Source organism: Balaenoptera ricei, chromosome 16 (assembly GCF_028023285.1).
Source record: "Balaenoptera ricei isolate mBalRic1 chromosome 16, mBalRic1.hap2, whole genome shotgun sequence".
In the NCBI taxonomy this organism is placed as follows: Eukaryota; Metazoa; Chordata; class Mammalia; order Artiodactyla; family Balaenopteridae; genus Balaenoptera; species Balaenoptera ricei.
This window is the reverse complement of record NC_082654.1, coordinates 16971879-16996571: the sequence shown is the minus strand read 5'-3', so window position 1 is coordinate 16996571 and position 24693 is coordinate 16971879. Positions and strand designations below refer to the sequence as shown.

At 45.1% G+C, this 24693-nt stretch overlaps 1 protein-coding gene across 1 annotated transcript in view; it reads left to right on the top strand.

Moving 5' to 3' along the window:
* HABP2 (hyaluronan binding protein 2) overlaps positions 1-24693 on the top strand; it is a 37854-nt gene that overhangs the window by 8124 nt on the left and 5037 nt on the right. Inside the window, exons 2-11 of the mRNA XM_059901124.1 lie at positions 3947-3983; positions 15782-15892; positions 17335-17442; positions 18667-18783; positions 19537-19656; positions 20153-20324; positions 21517-21614; positions 23028-23283; positions 23690-23832; positions 24547-24681. Coding sequence (XP_059757107.1) covers positions 3947-3983; positions 15782-15892; positions 17335-17442; positions 18667-18783; positions 19537-19656; positions 20153-20324; positions 21517-21614; positions 23028-23283; positions 23690-23832; positions 24547-24681 — 1297 coding nt within the window. The remainder of the gene's footprint in view (positions 1-3946; positions 3984-15781; positions 15893-17334; positions 17443-18666; positions 18784-19536; positions 19657-20152; positions 20325-21516; positions 21615-23027; positions 23284-23689; positions 23833-24546; positions 24682-24693) is intronic.

The window sequence follows — 24693 nt, the reverse complement described above, 5'->3', positions numbered from 1 at the left end:
AGGCAGTTGTGACCACTCATCCCTGGTGAGACTGGGAATAAATGTGGTGGAAGAAGCAGGCAGTGGCTTGTGTGCCTTTTGATCTGCGTGAAGATGTTTGCTGAGATGTGTTTGTCACAGTGGGCTGGCTGAGGCTGCAGATGACTTTTGTCCCTTCCCCAGATGTCCATGGGACCTAGTGGCTCTCTCTGTGTCTGCCAGGCCTGGCAACTCTGGACAAGATTTTCACAAAGGTTTCCAAGAATAAGGACCCAATCTCTTCACCGGGCTCAATGCCCTGCTCCTCTTAGGGTTAAGTAGCTCTCCCACTTCCTTCTCCATCTTTTCAACACCATGTTTGCAGGCTGTGGGTCCCTCATCCCTCACAGCAATGGCTCTGGTGTTAGACTGGCTCTTTTCTGGCCTGGCTCTATCAATTACTAGCTGAGTAATTTTGGGCAACTTAATCTCTGCAAATGTGTTTTCTCGCCTCTAAAATGGGCATAATTATAGTACTTCAATTATCAAGAATTCTGTGCAATAAAAGAGACAAAATGCACATAAATCATTTAGCACAGTCCTTGGCAACTGTCAGGTCTTAATAAATGTGAGCTGAGATCATAGCTGTCCCCTCCTGCTCCTCTTCCTACTTCTTTTGCATCGATGACCTTCCTCTTTAGATTTGCAAGTCCCAGGCATAGGAGTTCTTATTTCCTTGTCTCTTTTGAAAAATGGAATGGAATAATGGGATGAAAGGAGGCAAATATTGTGTCTATCCATTCCCCTCAGCCCCCCGCCATCATCCAGGTTAGTTTCAGGATCCAGGTATATGGCATAAATCACTGGCTACTGTCCTAACCTTTCCAGTTTTGTCCCCCAATATCCAGCCTGGTGTTTGGGCTGCCAGTGTCCACATTTCACCACAGCCTCTTTCTGAGGGCGGATCCATTGATCCACAAAATGAGTGGGTCTGCTTCGGACCCCTGGGACACCCTGACATGCAGCCCAGGCTGCACAGCTGGGCGGCAGCTGCTTCAGACCCCCTGAGAGCACGTGGGATCTGAAGGTGCCCCCAGGCCAGGAAGGTCCTGCTTTCTTTTTGTTTGCTTTCCGTCTGAGCCCCAGCTCCAGCTCCAGCTCCAACTCCTGGGAAGGGCACGTCTGCCACCTGCTGGCTGTAGGCAGCGCAGCACCTGACTCTCCCTCAAGCTCCAGTTTCCAGCTAAGATTTGGGGCTCTCACTCTGGCTCAGGTCCTGAAGGGCTGGATGAAAACAGGTAGAGAGTGACGGGCCCTGACCTCCACACAAGCTTTACGGAGGGAGGGTGAGGCAGGCAAAGGACCGGGACCAAGGCTGCATTGACTGGCTGTGACGAGGGTGAGACTGAAGGAGGGGTAACATTTGTCCTCAGGGACCCCTCATGCCTCTTCTCTGTCACCTGCCTGCCACTCATGCCCAGAGATGTCAATGTCAGCTGCTCCCTGTTCAAGCACCCCAGGCCCAGAAACACCCTGAGACCTGAACCTGCCCTTCCTCTGCCAACCCCACCCGCCACTACCAATCCCCCACCAAACAAAATCCCCACCCCTTGTCTACTTCCTGCAGAAACAGGGCAGGGCAATAGTGATGCATTTAAATAGGCACTGTCCAGACCACAAGTGGCTTCTCTCCCTTTCTTTGCATGACTTTCTCCCCCCCAACTTTTTATTTTGTAATTTGTCAGACCTCCAGAAAAGTGGAAAGGATAATTCACTGAATATCATTCACCCAGATAGATGCAACACAGAACCTTTGCCGTAGTTGCTTTCTGCCATGATCTCTTATGCATTGGGGAAAAACCCAAACGAACTTTTTGGACAACCCGATATATACATGTTTTGTTTGTTTGTTTGTTTGGTTGGTTGGTTGGTTTGCTGAATCATTTGCACCTAAATTGCAGACATCTCCCTCCCTACTTCAGCATCCTCTAAGAATAAGGACATTTCCCTACAAAACCACACTACCATTATCACTCTCAAGAAATCCAACACTAACGAAATAATACTAACATAAGTCTATATTCAGATTTCCCAATTTTCCCAATAATATCCTTCAGGGCTTTTTTTTTTTTTTAAATCTAGGATCCAATCAAGGACCCACACTGCATTTAGTTGTCAGGTCTCTCTAGCCTCATTTAATAAAGAACAGACTTCCCATCTTTTTTGCCTTTTATGACACTGACAATCTTGCAGAGTCGAGGCTAGTTATTTTGTAGAAAGCCCACAATTTGAGCCTGTCATGTTCCTCGTGAGTAGATTTAGGATAAGCATTTTTGTCCAGAATGCTACAAGTTGATGTTGTGCCCTATTGTGCGTACATCACGTCGGGATGCATTCTTTCTTTTTACCATTTTACCCAAAAATGACTGAAGAGGCTACAGTAAAACAGAAAATTAAAACTTCTGCTGAGGGTAGAGGAAGCAAATATACCAAACTGCCTAGACTGGGTACAAGGAAGATGCATCACCCTGATGGCAGCTTCCTGATCACCGAGACCCACCCAAGGGGAACCCTGTCAGGAGATAGAACTCTTGTTTTCCAAGTCAGAGGTCAGCAAGCTTGATCTGTAAAGTACCCAATAGGAAATATTTGGGACTATACTCTCTGTGTCAACAAACGCCCTGCAGTTGCAGCACAAAGGCAGACACAGGCAATGTGTAAGGAGGTGGGCGTGGCCATGTTGCAATCAAACTTTATTGGCAAAAACACAACTGCTGGGTTCGGCTCAAGGACCTTTGTTTGCTGACATCTGATGTAAGTGAAAGAAAATATTCCAGCTATTAGATAAGTAAAACTTTCTTTTTCTGGTAAGTACTGCATTGTAAAAAAACAAAAAACAAAAACACACTACCACCACCACCAAAAAACACTATTCCTATCATTATTTATTTTTTCAGCAAAACTTTTTGAGGCATGCCATGTGCCAAGCACCATGCTCAATATTGGGTAAATACATCAGTGATGAAACAGACAAGAGGCTCGACTTTCTTGTGAGAGCAGAGTTTGATGTGAGAGACAGATAACGTGCAAGTAAACATACAAAACTACAAGCTGTAATGGGGACCATGGAGGAAATGAATGGGTGCAGAGACAAAACAATGGGGGCATGTCATACTGATAGGGGAGTCGGGGAAGATGATATTTAAGCTGAGACCTAGTGATGGTCATTGGAGGGGTGGGGTGGAGAGCTTTCTAGGCAGAGGGAACAGCAATTGCAAACGCCCTGAGGTGGAAAGAGCTTGGCTAGTGCCATTTTGAACCTAGGTGTGGCTGGAGATTAGTAAAGAGTAGCAGGAGAGAGGGGTACGGGAGGAGGTTTACAGGTCAGAGTTGGTGTTTGTATTTTATTCCAAGAACAATGGGAAGTAGTTGGAGAGTTTAAGCATCTGTCCATCTCCAACCTTAAGGAACTGTCACCTGAGACAATCACTAGACTTGGGCATGAATCCGAATCCTATCACAGCTGTGTGACCTCTGAGCCTCAATTTTCTCATCTGTAAACAGGCTAATAAAGCCTCTTCATAGGGTTGTTATAAGAGTTAAATGCAGCGATGTGTAGTCAGGCGGAGGAGATGCACAATACATGCTGATCGCTGTAACTGACAAGACGGTCAGTACCTGGGCGGCCAGGTTCCAGCATGGGAACAGGTAAGTGCAAGCACTACTCTTCCACACTGGGGAGAAAGAGGGATGTTTTGGATGCTCAGCCAGCACAGGGAGAGTGAGTGGGGCACATCGTCAAATAGGTCCCAGCCCCTCTCTCTCCAATCCACGACACCACCCCTCCAGCCATCAGAGAGTACCCCGTGCTCCTGTGCCCTAGCTATGACTCCGAGAAGGCTCCTTTCAGCTCGCAGGAGCTCAGGAAAGCACCCAGCCTGCTCAGAGGACTCAACCTTGCTCTGCTCTGTGTCATTTTGTTTTTCAGTTCTCCCTCCTGTCTTTACTCACCGACCTGGACCCAGGTGAGTGTGCGGACCCCCCTGGGGCTGCCAACCCCACAGGCTGGTTCTGGGATGGAGAAAAGGGGGCCTGTACATGTGAGTGTGGATGTGACCTCAGGGTTCCGATGGTTCAGAAGTGGCACGGACCGCTTTGAGGATCTTCCCAGAGAAATACATTCCTGGGTATTTGTGTGTCCACACACACACACACACACACACACACACACACAGTGCTTTACACAATTTTGAGTTGCCTGTGGACATCCCTGATGTCCAGTCTCATGACCCCAAGGGAAAAATTGCTGAAGCCGTTAAACCCCTTCCTTTTATACAGAAGGAAACTGAGGCCCAGAGAGGGGAGGCATCCTGCCTGAGGTCACACAGCCCATCAGTGTCTGAAATGAGACCAAAAGGCCAAGGCAAAGTGAGGGTGTCTTGAACAATGGCTCCAGGAAGGCCAGCCCTGTGCTACCCCACTCTCTCCACCCCTTCGGTGGGGAACCAGCCCCTCTGTGCTGAGAAGGTGGTGCCGTGCAGGCAGCCCCCGGCTGGGCCCCCGCTGCTGATGGCCTCTCACCAGCAGCCCCACTGGGTTGCTCCTCCACCCGGTGTGTCTCCTCGATGTTCTTTCACACAGGCTCTTCTCTCACAGGCACACCTGCCACCTCTCACCTGCTCCCTGTTCCCTTTCCTCTGCCTGGTGCCCTCAGCCGGGCCTGGGCTGAACAGAGCCGCTGCTTCCTGCCACATCGTCCATCTCTCAGTCTCTGTCTCTGGGTCTGAATCTCCCTTTGCTGCTTTGAGGCTCCAGGGAGAAAACTCCACTGATTATTTCACTGGGGCAGAGGACACATCCCCCACCGGTAGCGACCTGTGTTGATCACCCACAGAGGACAAGAGCCAGGCACATGGAGATTACAGTCACATCTAAACATTGGATCAAGGGTCTCTTTGGAGCAAAGAAGGCAATAACTGGGTCAAATTCAGCTTGACAGTCAATATTCTCTGGCAGCAAAGCCCTGGATGGGCAGACAGATTTGTGCCGGCTCAAGGCAAGCGATGCTTGGACCTTGTCCTGCCCTGCATGTTCAGGGAATGTTTGTGGAATTGGATAGAAATGTACGTGAGCGTGGTGTGGGGACTGGGAAAGGATCTGTGTCTTTCCCCAAAGCAAAGGAGAGTGTTGAATTCAACAACATATAATTCAATTGCTTGGGCGAATCATGCTTCAGGGGGCTCCCCCAGCTGGCCAGACCAGCAGCCGTACATGGAATCCAGGGAGGGTCCAAGGCCAAGAGGTGGGAAGAGCTGCCCCCTCCCCAGCCTTCAGCGCGAACTTCTTCTCCAGTGGTGCCAAAAATAAAAATGGCACCACTGAAGGGGCTGCTTTGGTCTGGGTGCCCACGAGACAGAGCTTCGGAACTGTGGGCTTGCACAGAGGAAGAAACAGGACATCTAACACCCAAGGGACCTCACTCTCTTCAAGTGTTTGAAAAGCAGCCCCACCCCTAGTCCAAGAGGTGGTCTTTGTGGGAGTTAAAAGGAGTATTTACGTCAAGAAACTTTACAGCCACCTGCCAGAAAGTTGCAAAAGACATCTACAATGACTATGAGTTTATGACACCCTGGATCGTGCAGTGAACAACACCAACAAATGTATGCAGTGGCCCTACTGAACAGACATCACAGAAAAGGGAGTGGATACATTCTCTGTGTCCATAAGGCCTTCAGCTTTAATCAAACAGATTGGAAACTATAGGGTCAGATTTGATCTGCAAACAGGAAGAACTTCCTCACCAACATAGTTGTCAAAAAATCTGAATGGGGGACTTCCCATTCAGTGGCGCAGTGGTTGAGAATCTGCCTGCCAATGCAGGGGACACGGGTTCGAGCCCTGGTCTGGGAAGATCCCACATGCCGCGGAGCAACTAAGCCCGTGAGCCACAATTGCTGAGCCTGCGCGTCTGGAGCCTGTGCTCCGCAACGAGAGGCCGCGATAGTGAGAGGCCAGCGCGCCGCGATGAAGGGTGGCACCCCGCTTGCCACAACTGGAGAAAGCCCTCGCACAGAAATGAAGACCCAACACAGCCATAAATAAATAAAAAAAAAATTAAAAAAAAAAAATCTGAATGGGCTTTTGGGCTCTTGGGTGGTAGTGAGTTCTCCATCACTGGTGGTATTCGAGCACAGGCTGAAAAGCCACTTAGTAAGGAGTGGAAAGTGTGGGATTTAACATACTGAGATTCTGGGCTTTATAAGAACTCTGCCAAGGGCTTCTGATCGTTTGGTTAAGTAGATGAAGGGACCCTGGAACAGGCCACCTGCATGTTCCCAAGTCCACCTCGAGGTGTTCTGCCAGCCTCTGGCTGTGGAACAGGGTGAGATGTAGTGGCTGGGTCTTTCTGCAAAGAACAGGTTAGGTTCTAAAAACACCCCTGTTCGTGTCTGATTTAATTTCACCTGAGGGTTGTACTTTGATGGAATTTGTCAGATTCCCCGCCGGCTTTGACAACAGTGTGGCCAGGGAAACGCTGTGCACCTGTCCACCGGCAAGCTGCTACTGTAGTTGGTCTTGCTGGAGACAGTACATTGTGAGGGCCTGGCTGGAGCAGATGGGCCTGGGCCACAGTCCCCAACGGGTGGCAGAGGAGGTGACCATCAAACAACACAGACTCTGCCCATCTCCCCAAAGCAGGTGACATGACAGCCCACAGGCCTGCAGAAATGCCTCTTCAAAGCCAGCTAGACTCTGCCCAGCAACACAGGCTGAGCCTATCCATCAGCTGTCCTGACGCCTGCCAGCGAGGGTCTCTGCTGGGCTTGCCCTGTCAGCCAGATTGCAAGCGTCAAATGCAGGCTGACAGGGTTGGGGTTTGGGGGAGGCCCTCAGAGGAACCGTCTGTGCCACAGTGATGGATGGTGCCAACAGGGACGGCATTCCAGGGATTTTTATTCTGTTCCACACATCTGGCAAGCTCTTTAACCCAAGCAGCTGCAAAACTCCATCCCAGGAACTCTTGAGTTTTTCTGAGAGACCCCATGTATGGACCACGATAATCCTGGTTGAGGGACCTGGAGGATGTGACAAAAGAAATTTCCCAATGGTGTTACTTCCTGGAAGCCAAAACCCATGGAGTTTCCGGAAACACAAACCCACAAGAGGCTCCGGGGCTCATAAAATAGCAAACAAGACTTGGACTTAGGTAGACCTGGGTTCTGATACCATCTCCTTCTGCCTTAGTTTTTCCTTTTCTGTAAAATGGGTATAATAATACCTATGCTATAGAGGTTTTTTAAAAGTTAAATAAGGTTGTGTGCAACCACGTTTATTTTGTATAGTCACCAATACATAGAAAATACTCAGTACATAATAACCTATTATTTGGAATATTTGAGTTAACTCAGGATACTCTTTACCATTCTTCCTGATAAATTCTAAAAACAGACTCTTATAATTAGACAAATCCACAAGGGTTTCTTTTTATACCTGATATGAAATGCTTCTGACAGCTTCCCCGTTCTTCCCGCAAAGCTTTCTCCTTCTCTATAGCCTAGAGAAAATCTCAAATAATCTGTATTGGAACCTGGAATACTTTTTTAAAAATCTAAAAACAGAAACATAGATCAATGGAACAAGATAGAAAGCCCAGAGATAAACCCACACACCTATGGTCAACTAATCTATGACAAAGGAGGCAAAGATATACAATGGAGAAAAGACAGTCTCTTCAATAAGTGGTGCTGGGAAAACTGGGCAGCTACATGTAAAAGAATGAAATTAGAACACTCCCTAACACCATACACAAAAATAAACTCAAAATGGATTAGAGACCTAAATGTAAGACCGGACACTATAAAACTCTTAGAGGAAAACATAGGAAGAACACTCTTTGACATAAATCACAGCAAGATCTTTTTTGATCCACCTCCTAGAGTAATGGAAATAAAAACAAAAATAAACAAATGGGACCTAATGAAACTTCAAAGCTTTTGCACAGCAAAGGAAACCATAAACAAGACGAAAAGACAACCCTCAGAATGGGAGAAAATATTTGCAAATGAATCAACGGACAAAGGATTAATCTCCAAAATATATAAACAGCTCATTCAGCTCAATATTAAAGAAACAAACAACCCAGTCCAAAAATGGGCAGAAGACCTAAATACACATTTCTCCAAAGAAGATATACAGATTGCCAACAAACACATGAAAGAATGCTCAACATCACTAATTATTAGAGAAATGCAAATCAAAACTACAATGAGGTATCACCTCACGCCAGTCAGAATGGGCATCATCAAAAAATCTACAAACAGTAAATGCTGGAGAGGGTGTGGAGAAAAGGGAACCCTCCTGCACTGTTGGTGGGAATGTAAATTGATACAGCCACTATGGAGAACGGTATGGAGGTTCCTTAAAAAACTAAAAATAGAATTACCATATGACCCAGCAATCCCACTACTGGGCATATACCCAGAGAAAACCATAATTCAAAAAGACACATGCACCCCAATGTTCATTGCAGCACTATTTACAATAGCCAGGTCATGGAAGCAACCTAAATGCCCATCGACAGACGAATGGATAAAGAAGAGGTGGTACATATATACAATGGAATATTACTCAGCCATAAAAAGGAATGAAATTGAGTCATTTGTTGAGACTTGGATGGATCTAGAGACTGTCATACAGAGTGAAGTAAGTCAGAAAGAGGAAAACAAATATCGTATATTAATGCATGTATGTGGAACCTAGAAAAATGGTACAGATGAACCGAGTTGCAGGGCAGAAGTTGAGACACAGATGTAGAGAACAAACGTATGGCCACCAAGGGGGGAAAACTGCGCTGGGGTGGGGATGGTGGTGTGCTGAATTGGGCGACTGGGATTGACATGTATACAGTGATATGTATAAAATTGATGACTGATTAAAAAAAAAAAAAAAACTACCAATGGAACCAAATTTCATGTCAGGCTGCATGCATTCCCTGTCTCCCCAGGAATGTCCTTGGACAAATTTCTGTCCTCCTATTGAGCTCATCAGGTATTTTCTTCACCAAATATCTATGACCCAAATCTCAAATAGTTTTTTTCCTGAATTCCCTGTTTACTCTGCACCAGGCAGACACCATCTTCACTGGCAGAGCTATGTGCCCACTGTGTGCCAGCCAATCAGAAGGAAGGGAGGCTTGGCCATAGAAGGAAAGCTTGATCTGTCCAACACATATATTAACAACATATAGGGCTCTGTGCTGGGCACTGTGGGGTAGAAAGAGGAATGGACATGGCCCTTTCTCTTAAGAAACCAACTGTCTAGTTGAAGGAAAGAAATCAGATAGACCAAGTTAAATACAAAACTCAAGAGACGTGCCCTCTGAGATCCAGCCGTGAAACCTAAAATTCTGCAACCACCTGGGCCACTGAGGAATTCTAGTATCTAAAATTCGTATCCTACCAGCAACTCAATATTAAGCCATGTGTGTTCATTTGTTATTACTACATGATATGGTTGACTCTTGAACAATTCAAGGGTTGGGGGTCCTGACCTCCCCATGTAGTAAAAAATCCATTTTGACTCCCCCCAAGCTTAACTACTAAGAGTCTACTCTTGGCTGGAAGCCTTACTGATAACATAAACAGTCGATTAACACAATTTTGTATGTTATACGTATTATATACTGTATTCTTACAAGTAAGCCAGAGAAAAGAAAATGTTAGCAAGAAAACCATAAGGAAGAGAAAATACATTTACAGTGCATGTACTTATGTGTCTACTGAAAAAAAAAATCCACATATAAGTGGACCTATGTGTGCAGTTCAAACTGTGTTTGTTGGCAATTTGGACTGGGTTCAGCTGGGCAGTTCCTCTAGCCTAGACAGGGTCAGCTGATCTTGACTGGGCTTCCTCATGTGTCTGTAGTCAGCTAGGCGATTAGCTGGACTTTCTTACATGTTTGAGACCTTGGCTGGGGCCTAGGACTGCCTCACATGTTCCATTATCCTACTTAGAAGAGCCCAAACTTGTTCACACGGCAGTCACAGGGGTCCCTGAGAGAGAGAAAGAGAAGCTTGGAGCTGGCACACAATGCTTCCACTAGAACCTATTGGCAAAGCAAGTCCCAAGGCCAGCCAGACCCAAGGGATGGAGAAACTGACTCCATCTTTTTCTTTTTTTTGAACTTTATTTTATTTACTTTATTATACAGCAGGTTCTTATTAGTTATCTATTTTATACATATCAGTGTATACATGTCAATCCCAATCTCCCAATTCATCCCACCACCACCACCATTTTCCCCCCTTGGTGTCCATATGTTTGTTCTCTACATCTGTCTCTCTATTTCTGCCCTGCAAACTGGTTCATCTGTACCATTTTTCTACGTTCCATATATATGCGTTAATATACGATATTTGTTTTTCTCCCTCTGACTTACTTCACTCTGTATGACAGTCTCTAGATTCATCCACGTCTCTGCACATGACCCAATTTAGTTCCTTTTATGGCTGAGTAATATTCCATTGTATACATGTACCACCTCTTCTTTATCCATTCGTCTGTCGATGGGCATTTAGGTTGCTTCCATGACCTGGCTATTGTAAATAGTGCTGAAATGAACACTGGGGTACATGTGTCTTTTTGAATTATGGTTTTCTCTGGGTATATGCCCAGTAGTGGGATTGCTGGGTCATATGGTAATTCTATTTTTAGTTTTTTAAGGAACCTCCATACCGTTCTCCATAGTGGCTGTATCAATTTACATTCCCACCAACAGTGCAGGAGGGTTCCCTTTTCTCCACACCCTCTCCAGCATTTACTGTTTGTAGATTTTTTGATGATGGCCATTCTGACTGGTGTGAGGTGATACCTCATTGTAGTTTTGATTTGCATTTCTCTAATAATTAGTGATGTTGAGCATTCTTTCATGTGTTTGTTGGCAATCTGTATATCTTCTTTGGAGAAATGTGTATTTAGGTCTTCTGCCCATTTTTGGACTGGGTTGTTTGTTTCTTTAATATTGAGCTGAATGAGCTGTTTATATATTTTGGAGATTAATCCTTTGTCCGTTGATTCGTTTGCAAATATTTTCTCCCATTCTGAGGGTTGTCTTTTCGTCTTGTTTGCAGTTTCCTTTGCTTTGCAAAAGCTTTGAAGTTTCATTAGGTCCCATTTGTTTATTTTTGTTTTTATTTCCATTACTCTAGGAGGTGGATCAAAAAAGATCTTGCTGTGATTTATGTCAAAGAGTGTTCTTCTTATGTTTTCCTGTAAGAGTTTTATAGTGTCCAGTCTTACATTTAGGTCTCTAATCCATTTTGAGTTTATTTTTGTGTATGGTGTTAGGGAGTGTTCTAATTTCATTCTTTTACGTGTAGCTGTCCAGTTTTCCCAACACCACTTATTGAAGAGACTGTCTTTTCTGCATTGTATATCCTTGCCTCCTTTGTCATAGATTAGTTGACCATAGGTGTGTGGGTTTATCTCTGGGCTTTCTATCCTGTTCTGTTGATCTGTATTTCTGTTTTTGTGCCAGTACCATATTGTCTTGATTACTGTAGCTTTGTAGTATAGTCTGAAGTCAGGGAGTCTGACTCCTCCAGCTCTGTTTTTTTCCCTCAAGACTGCTTTGGCTATTTGGGGTCTTTTATGTATCCACACAAATTTTAAGATTTTTTTGTTCTAGTTCTGTGAAAAGTGCCATTGGTAATTTGATAGGGATTGCATTGAATCTGTAGATTGCTTCGGGTAGTATAGTCATTTTTACAATATTGATTCTTCCAATCCAAGAACATGGTATATCTCTCCATCTGTTGATATCATGTTTAATTTCTTTCATCAGTGTCTTATAGTTTTCTGCATACAGGTCTTTTGTCTCCCTAGGTAGGCTTATTCCTAGGTATTTTATTCTTTTTGTTGCAGTGGTAAATGGGAGTGTTTCCTTAATTTCTCTTTCAGATTTTTCATCATTAGTGTATAGGAATGCAAGAGATTTCTGTGCATTAATTTTTTGTGTGTGCATTAATTTTGTATCCTGCAACTTTACCAAATTCATTGATTAACTCTAGTAGTTTTCTGGTGGCATCTTTAGGATTCTCTGTGTATAGTATCATGTCATCTGCAAACAGTGACAGTTTTACTTCTTCTTTTCCAATTTGTATTCCTTTTATTTCTTTTTCTTCTCTGATTGCCGTGGCTAGAACTTCCAAAACTATGTTGAATAATAGTGGCAAGAGTGGACATCCTTGTCTTGTTCCTGATCTTAAAGGAAATGCTTTCAGTTTTTCACCATTGAGAATGATGTTGGCTGTGGGTTTGTCGTATATGGACTTTATTATGTTGATGTAGGTTCCCTCTATGCCCATTTCCTGGAGAGTTTTTATCATAAATGGGTGTTGAATTTTGTCAAAAGCTTTTTCTGCATCTATTGAGATGATCATATGGTTTTTCTCCTTCAATTTGTTAATATGGTGTATCACATTGATTGATTTGCGTATATTGAAGAATCCTTGCATCCCTGGGATAAATCCCACTTGATCATGGTGTATGATCCTTTTAATGTTTTGTTGGATTCTGTTTGCTAGTATTTTGTTGAGGATTTTTGCATCTATATTCATCAGTGATATTGGTCTGTAATTTTCTTTTGTTGTAATATCTTTATCTGGTTTTGGTATCAGGGTGATGGTGACATCATAGAATAAGTTTGGGAGTGTTCCTTCCTCTGCAATTTTTGGGAAGAGTTTGAGAAGGATGGGTGTTAGCTCTTTTCTAAATGTTTGATAGAATTCACCTGTGAAGCCATCTGGTCCTGGACTTTTGTTTGTTGGAAGATTTTTAATCACAGTTTCAATTTCATTACTTGTGATTGGTTGGTCTGTTTGTATTTTCTATTTCTTCCTGGTTCAGTCTTGGAAGGTTATACTTTTCCAAGAATTTGTCCATTTCTTCCAGGTTGTCCATTTTATTGGCATAGAATTGCTTGTAGTAGTCTCTTAGGATGCTTTGTATTTCTGCGGTGTCTGTTGTAACTTCTCCTTTTTCATTTCTAATTTTATTGATTTGTGACTCCATCTTTTGGTGGGAGGAACTGCAATGGCACATTGCAAAAAGCATGGCCACAGGGAGAGGTGAAGAATCAGTCCCTTTTATTTCATCAGATTGGCTCATACCACACCAGAGTGCCAATGTGGAACTTGAGGCTATCAGCTAGACTTGGCCACATCCAGCTCCCCTGCCTCTTCACTACCCTTTCATCTCCTTCCTTAGCTGGCTTTCTTCCCCCATCCACCCCGGACTCGAGGTTCCTTTGACTGGAGGCAGCATCCCACTCTTTTTTGTATAATTCTCCATTGTTCCCAAAGCCTTCCTGCACCTGGCATAATACTTGTCCCACTGTAGGTGCACAATACATGTTTCTTACATGGGCAATGGGATGAAGTACCAATAGAATAGAAAAGACAAAATAAGCTTTAAGTTTGGAGGTAGAGAAACCCTCCCAGGTGATTCTTCTAAAAAGCATTTTCAAAACATGTTGCAACCCACCCCAAATGTCAAGGATCTTGGTGCCTTCCCTTGCAGTCTTCCAACTGGATGGCTTCTGGCAATCTGGGGCCACTGAGCCTCTGCTGCTTCTATCCCACCTCAGCCAAGGACCCTGGACCCTGGAGAATAGCAGGGACTTAATGCCTCACTTAGCAGGAATGTAACTCAAAGTCTATGTGTTTAATTCCCTCCTTAGCTTCACTGAGAGGTGAACAGACCTTGTAAATAGGGCTGGATTCAAATCAAAACCCTCCAACAGATATTTCACCCATCCTCCGTCATCTGGAAAAATCATACCATTCCATCTTTATGTAAAACCTTCCCTCATTTCCGAATATCTGCAAAAGAAATGATTCTTAATGGTCTAACCAAGATTATCCAGTCTGAACCTCGACTTGTGGGAGTGATGGGAGAAATTACAGGAGCAATTCGAAGGCGCTTATCTATAAACACCTGTTGGAAAAACAAAAATCAATTCTCCAAAGAAAAAAGAAAGAAAGAAATGGGGCAATCATCTCATTACCAAACTCATTGTCTCTTCCAAATGTCAGTTTGAAATCTTTCATGTCAAACTCAGAAAAACATTTTTTTCCCCTTACTTTCTCACCCTTTCTCTGCTTTATCACGCTAGATGGAAAGAAACTTTATTTGCTCCAGGAAGACAATGGCCTTATCTTCAACCTAGATCCTCATGCCTGGAAAGGTGGCCTCCTCTGAGAGCATTTTCATAGTGGGGAAAAGCAGCTCTGGAGAAATAATGAGGAAGCAAAGGGAGTCTTGACTTGACACTGTGATAAATGAGGTGAAACTTTGGCAAGGAACCAGAGTTGGCATATTCAAAAAGGAAATAAAAAGATAGTTCCATTTTAATGGGAAATATAAAACAGCCATTGTGCAAAAGTCGATTTTTCAAAAGCCAAAGAGATAAAGACTCTAAGGGAATGACTGAGAGACGAATAAGATAATGTGGTTGATAATCGGGCTTAGGTAAAGTGCCATCCTCCGGGCCATCGCTGGCTGGCTCCGTGGGAGTGCCTTTTCAAGTCGGTTATCTGCATTTGCTCCTGCCTCATTATCATATGCATCTCTGGACAGCTTCCTTACAGCTTCGACTTGCTGACTTGCCATACTCCTGCCAGCTGGAGAGAGCAAAGTCAACCCAACTTTCTTCAAATCCCAAACTCCTCTCCATCAGCCACAGAGCTATCAGCATCTTCCAAGGCCCCAGACAACAAAGAGCTTGAGGCTTACACACACCTGCTCTTCCTAGTGGACTGGTCTAGTGTAAGGTTTACAACCATGGGCAACGCCATATACTGCCCTTCCTTTCAGTAGGCAAGATCCGTGAACCTTCTCAAGGCTGTCCTTGGGCAATTCCTAATTAGCAGGCTGGATACGCAATGGGAATGATAGGACCCCTTTCCCAAGGGTAAGTGTGAATTATCTGAGGCAGTATGAGAGACCTGCTGAAGCAGTTGAGAGAGTGCAATTTAAGGGATATATGGAGATAAACTGCCTTAGTTCATATGCTGTCATTTATTAGCTATGTGACCTTGGACAAGTTACTTAACCTCTTTTAGCCTCAGGTTTCTAAGCTTAAAGTAGAGATAATAATACATCTAGATTTTTATGAGAATGAAATGGGGTGGTTCATGTAAAATGCTTAGTCCAGAGTCTGGTACGTAGTAAAGACTCAGTAAATATTAACAGTTACGATGATTCTATATAAATAACTCGGGAGTAGTTTGATGCTGAAGCTGAAAGAAAAGTGACAAGTTTCTTTGACTTTATTCAGCTAAGGTGACTGATAAAGTCCCACTGAGAAATTTCATTCACAGAACCACCCAACAAGGCACTCAAGTGCCACTGGATCTGACCCTGGGCAGATCTCATACAGGACCTTGGAGACTTCCTGCGCCCCAGTCATCTTCCTGCTATTTACAGGTGAGAAAACTGAGGCACGGAGAATACAATTGGCTTGTCCAAGGTCACGGTTAGTGAAAAGCCAGAACTTGTTGTCTTCTCCCCATTTCCAATCACGTGCTCTTGACCTTGCCAAATGCCAGGGCTGGCTCACTGGGTCACAACAGCCCCCTCAAATGAAAGCTCACGATGCCTGACCCCTTCTATCTGCCCCGTCAGTGTCAGGAGCTGGAAAGACACATGAACCCTCCTTCAGGACCTAGAAATCTTTGGGAAAGGGGGTTTTCAGTGAAATAAAATGGTGACTTCTTTAGGTCTGATGATTAGGGTTTCTTCTGTCTTGTTCCCACATCTGTAGATTGGACTCTCGACCACTATGAGTACAGCCAAGAGTATTATGACCAGGAAGAGAACGCCAGCAGTGCTCTTGCCCATCCCGAGAACCCTGGCTGGTACTACGCAGAGGACGGTCAGTACCAAAGCTGTTTGGGGGGCCCTCCTGGGGGGAGAGCAGCACACCTGGAGGGGAGTTTATGTGTGACCACATGCAAGGGCTCTCTCTTCTCTTCCTCTCTGACCAGCATCATAAAATAAGTATTAAAAAATTATTTAGACTGGCTTTTTTTTCAGTTAGAATTACATACTATGAATACTGGGGGGGTTCTTAGAGACCATCTCTCCCACTTTCAAATGACAGGTGAAGCAAGTGAGGCCAAGGGAGGAGCTGACTTAGCCAAGGTCACGCAGCAAGTTAGTACATCGTCATCCAGCTCTCCCGACACTGTGGGTTAGAGTCATGTTCAAAATCATCCCAGAGCTTTCATGACAGGTAGTCCTAATTATGCAGAAGAGTCGTCTTAGCATTAGGCATCGAACTGGAGCATTCACAAATTTGGCATTGTGCTGTGCTGTGTTTTTTGTTTTTTGTTTTTCTCTTTTCACTCTTCAGAAGATTTGCACAGTTGTTATGTTGTGTGTGTGTGTGTGTGTGCGTGCTCACACAGGTGTGCTTCGGCCACCTTTGTTTTTGTTTTTGTGGCTTCTTGAGACAGAAAGGAAAATGAGAAGCTGGGCCTAAGCAAAGCCATGTGACTAAATCAGTAGAAGTAATGGAAAGCACTTAGCAGCTGGAATAAAAGCTGTGTAACTGCGAAGTGGCCTGGAAGGCAGGGCCAAGATACGGGGCATCAGGGGAACATCAGAAGGGACCATCAAAACAAGAGCCAGGCCCAGGGATCCTAGTTCCTGAACCAAAGAACAATGTGTGTGAACAGAAGGATAAAGAATTCCCCAAGGGAAGATCCATTCAGACAACCATGAAAAGCCAAAGGCACAGATGAAATATGACAAAATCTAACTGAACAAGTAGTTGAAGAAAGATGAAGGCCACTGGGTCATTTCCTCCTCGCCGTCAATTCTTCTGTCCCCCTCTTGCCTTTGGTCTTCTTTCCTGATGTTCAGAAAGCTTGTGTTTCATTAGGGGTGGGTTTTCGTTCCCCACTCCTGACCTCCACCCCTGGGCACTGGGAGTAGGGGAGGTCTTCAGGCTTGTGAAATGCCTTCGGCATCAGAGACAGACCCCGTGGCACTCCCAGCGAGACTGGGAGGAGAGAGACACTGATGACGGGAAAGGGGAGTTACTCAACGAGAAAGGCCCCATCCAAAGCCAGGCTGAGGGAGACAGTCACGATTCCTTCTTGCCTCTCCTCTTACTAACCTGAATCCCTCCCTCTGGTCTTGTGATGGCAGTTTTCCTGGCTCTTTAAGGTCAATGCGTGTTTCCCCCTTTCCCCGATCACTGGCTATGCAGTTCCTCTCTCATTTGGGGCAGGAGATGGAAATTCAATGAAGAGACAGGGGGCTTCTTGCCTGCTGTTCATTGCAACATTGACTTCCGCCCACGTGTTTTAGATCCGTGCCTGTCCAACCCCTGTGCACATGGTGGGGACTGCCGCATCAGCGGGGCCACATTCACCTGCAGCTGTCCAGCCCCTTTCTCTGGAAACAGGTGTCAGAATGGTGAGTGGACCTTCACTGGATCCAATCTTCCCTCCATGTTGAACAAGAGGCAGTTTCTCCTCCAATTCTAGGGGGTAAAGAAGGGTTCAGCAATCCCGTGAAAAGGCTGATGATCACACATATTATATTGTGCATAATAGATTCCTCAGCTTGGTCACAGGCAGCATCTCACTGAGTCCTCACCCTTACATTTTAGCTAGGACTAGTATGTCCATTCCACAGATGAGAACATTGAGGGTAAGAGGAGATAATAGCTGGGTTCTGACCAAGATGTGTTCTAAACTCAGGACTCGTTGTTTAGAGTGTTTAGACCAACTTCAACAGAGAAATGTTGTTCTCATATACAAGAGCAGGAAAGCTCTCAGGGCACATAAGGCTCAACCTTGTTAGAGAAAGGGAGCCCAGAGTGTACAGGGGACTTGCTCGTGGTCACACAGCTAATTAAGAGAAGAGCAGAAATTAGAGACCTGGTGCCTAACTCCCAGCCCTGCGCTCTCTCTTCCTGCCATCCTCACTCGTGGAGACTCTGATAAAAGGTGTGTCCACTTTTAGTGACCTCTTGTGGGCATAACATGAGGCTATGTGATAAGGTATTGGGAATAGAATTCTTACGGGCTAATTGCACCCCTAGAGAGAACCTGGATTCTGTCGCATCTAGCAACCATCTAAGTGGGGTGGGGGAGGAAGTGAGGGTTTTATGGTTGACTTCTTTTCTCTGTGCCCTCTACAGTTATTCCTACCATTTTCAATCCTACAAAGTCTTTCAATAAATTTTTCAGGATGGTTTGGGGTATCAGGCACAAACATAGTTACTGGGTTTATCCCTCAACTTCTTGGAAGAATGACAAAATTGTAAATGGAATATAAAATCAGCTATACAATGGAGAAACTCAAATTGCAGCTCTATTTTTTTGAAGGTGTAAAAATTATCAAGGTGTTTATAAAAATAGCATAATAAAGACTATGAGCCCTAGGAACTCATAAGGAACTGGGAAGCAATCATCCATGACCCAAGGATAAGAGAGAAGCCTTGTCTAGGAAGGTAGCATGATGTTTCAGTACCATGGACAGGGGGCACATGCTCTATCAGTCACCAATACCACCTCTCCCCATGCCCCCACACTCCCCTCCCAAACACTGTACTGTACAGGTACCTCTCAAAGTAAAATGTGCCCCGAATAATGTCCTGTACTTTGTCCCTACTTCTCTATTGATCTCCTACAGTGCAAAACAAATGCAAGAACAACCCATGTGGCCGAGGAGACTGTCTCATTACTCGGAGTTCTCCTTACTACCGCTGTGCCTGTAAACACCCTTACAGGGGTGCAGACTGCTCCACAGGTAAGTGCTGGAGGCCTCTTCTATGCAAAGCTCTCTCTACCGTGGCTTGTGCCTGGGATGTCGATATCCTCCTGTGTGGAAGTCCAGATACATCCAATGTTTCGGTGGCATCCAAAATGGCCCTTTTAACTAGTGTTTTTTAAGATTCATTATCCCTGGAAAGTCCAGTGAGAATTGACTTGTCTGTGTCTCTTTCTAACAAAAAAAAATCATCTTGAAACTCACTTCATCTAGGAAGTAAGCCCTGGTCTTTTCCTAGAATGGACCATGTATATTTATTCACTGCTATGAGTCAGGCATTGTCCCAGGATATTTACATTCTCTCTCACATTGTCCCCAAAACACTACAAGAAACAGTTTTACAGATGAAGAAACTGAAGTTCAGAGAGGTTAGCTAACTTGCTTATGGTCACACAGCTGTCAAGAGGCAGAGCTAAGTTTCGACCTAGTTCAGACTGGCCCCCAAATTCCTGCTCAGTCTATGCACCTTGTTTTTCCTTACTGAGCGACCCATCTACTTATATACTCTTTTCTGCTGGCCTCCATCATATTGCTTCATCCATGTTTGCTTATGTTCTTAAAGTTTGTGTGTACGTTTTCTTGCATGTCAGTGGGTCTCTCTTTCCCCTTTGGTGACCCATTTTTGTGAAAAGATGGACACCAGAAAAGTGCCACCAATATCGCCTCACCAGCTCAGATGTAGCTGCAACTCCTTCTAAAGAGCCTTCCTGGACCCACTTCCTGTGTTCACAGTGGTTCCTGCATGCAGGCCAAATCCCTGCCAAAATGGCGGCACCTGCTCCCGGCATAGGCGGAGATCCAAGTTCACCTGTACCTGTCCTGACCAGTTCAAGGGGAGATTCTGTGAAATAGGTATGGGTCTATACCACCACTTCATCAGAAACTCAGGGACACATGTGAGGCCTCTGGAATCCTTTATCTGTTTGCATTTGGTTGCCAGAACAGGGTTCAAGTCAATTCCCAAGCTCTGCTATTGCCTCAGCCTTCCAACCTAAGGGCGTAGGATATGTCTGACTCCATGTAGAGGAAGAAATAAACTGGGATAGAGTGCCGGCAAGTCAAACACTCCTGGGTATCCTTGGGCCTCAGCTTACCTACCACTGGTTCTTGCTTGAGCCAAAATTAAAGAACTCAGCTCTCACCCCCACCCCCATGATAGTCCACGTTTTTAAGCTGGGTTGAATGTGGAGCATTCAAACCACCTTATTTCTGGGAACTCGTAGTGAAACCTCAGGGTGATCAATACTCAGGCCCAATCCTCTCACCACCTGACATACCTGTCAAGTCCTTTCCAGGCATGGCACACCAGCTGGTCTCAGTTCTCACATTCCCAACTGCTCTCTCCAAGGTTCTGATGACTGCTATGTTGGTGATGGCTACTCTTACCGCGGGAAAGTGAGTAAGACAGTCAACCAGCACTCATGCCTTTACTGGAACTCCCACCTCCTCTTGAAGGAGAATTACAACACGTTTATGGAGGATGCTGAGGCCCATGGGATTGGGGAGCACAACTTCTGCAGGTAAAACTTACCCTCCTCCCTATGCTCCGTCTTGGCCCCTTGTCAATGTAAGGATTTGTTTGTCCCTTCCCCCTGCTCCTAGTTTTCCTGGGCCAGCTTCGAAATTTTGGAACAGAGCACTGAAACTCATCAGCTTTCTTTCTAGGAAGATTTTCCAACTCAGGATAGGTTAGATTATGCTGCTGTAATGAACAACCCCCAAATCCCAGTGGCCTGAATACATCCATGTTTATTTCTCATTAATGCTATGTGTGTCATGTAGGTTGGGTGTGGAGGTAGGGGGTAATCTTAGCTTCACTTAGTTACTCAGATACACAGGAAGGGCTGGAACATGGAGCGTGAGATTTTTACTACGTCAGCCTAGAAGTGACACGTCATCTTAGCACACATATTTCATTGGCCAGAAATGGTCATATAGTCCCGCATAACGTCAAGGGATAAATGGAACTTCAAAGGAGGAAATGGAATGTTTGGTTAGCATTACGGTCTCTGACACAAGGATGTGCAGGTTTTCCCAAATAAGAATAAAGCCATTTCTATCCCTGGTGATGACTACTTACCTTCTTCCCCGTCTTCCTGACCGTTCTGTTGGCTTCCTCCCACTGCTCATTGTCTAACCAAGGCCAAGGACATGCATGGTCTGCATATAGAAACAGAGATTTTTTTGTATGGCTTTAAACTGGTTCCATTAAGCAAGAGGATTTCCCTAGCACAAAACACAAGTTTCCTTCTACTTTCACTTACCTTGAGCTGTTCCCTCCATGGGACTGTCTTCAGGGTGAACACCAGCAGCCTCTCTCAGAGAATTCCCATGCACAGAATTTGAAGGTTCGGGCAGAGGAGCCCTACTCTCACCATGTTTCTGTAGTTATTTCACTTTCCTGACAAAGAAGGATCTTCGACAGGGATCTCATTTATTTTCCTACACACAATGTAATATGTCCCATGGATCTGGCACAAAGCTCGTGAACTACTTCCTGGTTATTGAGATTCTCCTCTGGAAGTTAAGATTTGGCCCCAAAACTATAACCACCCTTATATGTCAAGGTTTGCTAACCCGTTGGAGGAATGGAATGGAATGTGGTCCCAGGGGGATGCAAGAGCTTGGTACTCTCTTACTCAAAGGACTTTTAATGAGGTCCAGCGGGTTCACCAAGCCTTGGCTCCAGCTTCGTTTGTTTTTTTATTTTAGAAACCCAGATGGAGACAAAAAGCCCTGGTGTTTCTTTAAAGTAAACAATGCAAAGGTGAAATGGGAGTACTGTGATGTCCCCGCCTGCTCAGAACTAGGTAAGACTGTGGCTGTCTGGAGGCCTGGGTAGTGGGGAGGTTGCAGAGCCATAGACAGATGTTCCTGGAACTCCCTCTCTGTCCTACCCCTGTCCTTCCACAACACCTGCTTTACCATTTGCCATCCCAGTGGCAACCCAACTGCCCAATCCTCTGCTCCCCTCTCGGGAGGTCGAGCAGACTTGGATACCTTTGTAAACTCAGGCTTCCTGACTCCCAATCAGTGCACTCAGCAAATATTGATCGATTGCTTGCTGGATGCCAGGCGCTATGCCAGGCCTTCAGTGTACAGTGGTGATCAAACAGTGGCTGGGTCTCCACAGCCTCTCAGGATACAGCATGGACTGAATTCCAGCCTCACAGTCTTCCTGCCACGCTGCCTTAGCCCACCTCTCTACCCACGTCTGAAGCAATGCACCCTCCCTCTGCTCAATGGAACTACTTCCCTGGACAGTTTCATTTCTGTGCCTTTGCTCTTATGGTCACCTCTGTCTGTAATACTCTGCCCATACCCACTCTTGTTCATATCCAACCATTCTTTGAGAATCAACCCAAGTAGCCACTCCTCCAGGAAGTCCTCCATGATTTACCAAGTGAAATACTCTCTCTCCCTTCTTACAAACCCCATGGAATAGATTGGGCACCATCCATGCAACACCTGTTGCTCTCTCCTTTGCATGACAGTTATATGTGCAAAGGGCTTCTCTCCCCCACTCTACTTCATCTGAATATCTTCCCCTAGGCACCAAAAAAGCCTCCAAAATATATGTGTGCATTAACACATAGTTAAATGCATACCCAGAGATGGATTTATATATTTATACACACATTTTTTATTGAAGTATATTTGCTGTACAATATTATGTAAGTTACAGGTGTACACTACAGTGATTCACAATTTTTAAAGGTTGTACTACATTTATAGTTATAAAATATTGGCTATATTCCCCCATTGTACAATATATCCTTGTAGCTTATTTTATACCTAATAGTTCATACCTCTTAATCCCTACCCCTGTCTTGCCCCTCCCTCCTTCTGTCTCCCCACTGCTAACCACTAATTTGTTCTCTATATCTGTGAGTCTGCTTCTTTTTTTGGTCATATTCACTAATTTGTTGTAATTTTTAGATTCCACATATAAGTGACAAACATTTTTTATGTGTCTGTGTACATGTCAAAATAAGAAGGAAAAAGCAACATCTTCACCATTAATTCTATAGACTCGCTTTGTATTAATCAATGTATTCAACAAATGCTAACTGCACACGTGCCTATCCTATACGCACCAGTATAGTCTCTTAGCTCTGGACACTATTTAAGCTTCGGGATGCAGAGCCATGCCTCTGACAAGGTCCCTCTGAGGATCTGGAGGGAGGGTGAGAAGGGTGATTTATTTTTCTTGTGCTTCACAGATGTTGCCAACCCAGAGGGAAGCCTCACGGAGCCCCTGACCAAACTTCCCGAGTTTGACTCATGCGGGAGGACTGAGATAGCAGAGAGGAAGGTCAAGAGGATCTACGGCGGCTTTAAGAGCACAGCGGGCAAGCACCCATGGCAGGCGTCCCTGCAGACCTCGTTGCGACTGACCATCTCCATGCCCCAGGGCCATTTCTGTGGGGGGACACTGATCCACCCCTGCTGGGTGCTGACTGCCGCCCACTGCACCGAGTAGGTGCCTGCTGGGAGCAGAGGTTAGGGTGGCTGCCATCTCCAGGGGGGTTCTTCTCTTCCCATCTGAGCAGCATCTTGGCAACTCTGGCAGGACCTGGGGGTCGGATCTTGCTCCAAGGGCGAAAGGATGTTTCCTTACAACCAGATAGAAGAGAGCTCCCATGTGTAGAATGCTCACCATGTGCATTACATGTGTTATGACATGCAAGCCTCCAAACTAGCTACTTAAAGACAAGCAGGAGAGATCTTTAGCAAGACCATGATTACAGATGAGGATGCTGAGGCGCGAGAAGGTCAGGTCATCTGTCAAAGGTCACACAGCTCACCAGGAGCAGAGCCAGGGTGTGGATCCAGTCTCTCAAATTCCAGGGCTAGTTCCTGATCATCTTACTTTCCCTTGTAGCTTAAAAGCCAAATATCTAAAAGTGGTGCTAGGGGACCAGGACCTGAAGAAGACAGAATTCCACGAGCAGAGCTTTGGGGTGGAGAAGATATTCAAGTACAGCCACTATGACGAAAGAGACGACATTCCCTACAACGACATTGGCAAGTCTCTTCTATCGTGGCTCTCCCGTGGGTCTTGTCCTGGGTGGGTTTCTCTACTGATGGAAAGCTGAGGTTTGGTTCTAGAAAGTGCTCTTGTCTTTTTGGTCCCTCATAGACCCTGTAAGGTAGAGCATTTATTCCAGAGCTTTTTAGTTCTTAAAGGTCTGTGTTAGTGTCGCAGATAAATGTGCACAAGTTCTTAAATTGAGGGGAAGAGATGTGAGGAATATTGCGTTGTGGAGAGAGCTCAGCCTTGAATTAACAGCTGGCTCACCTCTCTAAGCTGCAATTCCCTCTTCTGTAGAACGGAGACACTGACGTACAAGTCTCCACTTCCTATGTGCTAAGTGATGTGATGCTCATGTACCCCCATGCACATCTGGCACCTGGTAGGCAATGATGGACTTAATCTGCCTGCTGCTTAGCTCTACCCCCTATTTCTCCATTCACAGACCTCTCACTCTTTCTGCTTCCTCAATATCTTTTTTTCCCCCTTAAAGCCTGTTTTTTAAAAAAGGATTCGAAGTAATTTAAAACTCAGCCCAAAGTGTTATTACTCCTCCGAATTGAAAGTTAAAAGAATGAAATGACCAAGGGAGAGTTCCTTTAGGTATCGGGAATGGGGCTTTGCTAGGTCCACCTTCCAATCAAGCTGAAGCTGATGCTTCTTTGACAGAGAGGATATCACTGCCTGTTTCCCCTTTCTCTACCTAGCTTTGCTCAAGCTAAAACCAGTGGATGGTCAGTGTGCTCTGGAATCCAAATATGTGAAAACTGTATGTTTGCCTGATGGTCCCTTTCCCCCTGGGACTGAGTGTCACATCTCCGGCTGGGGTGTTACAGAAACAGGTGAGGCTGGCC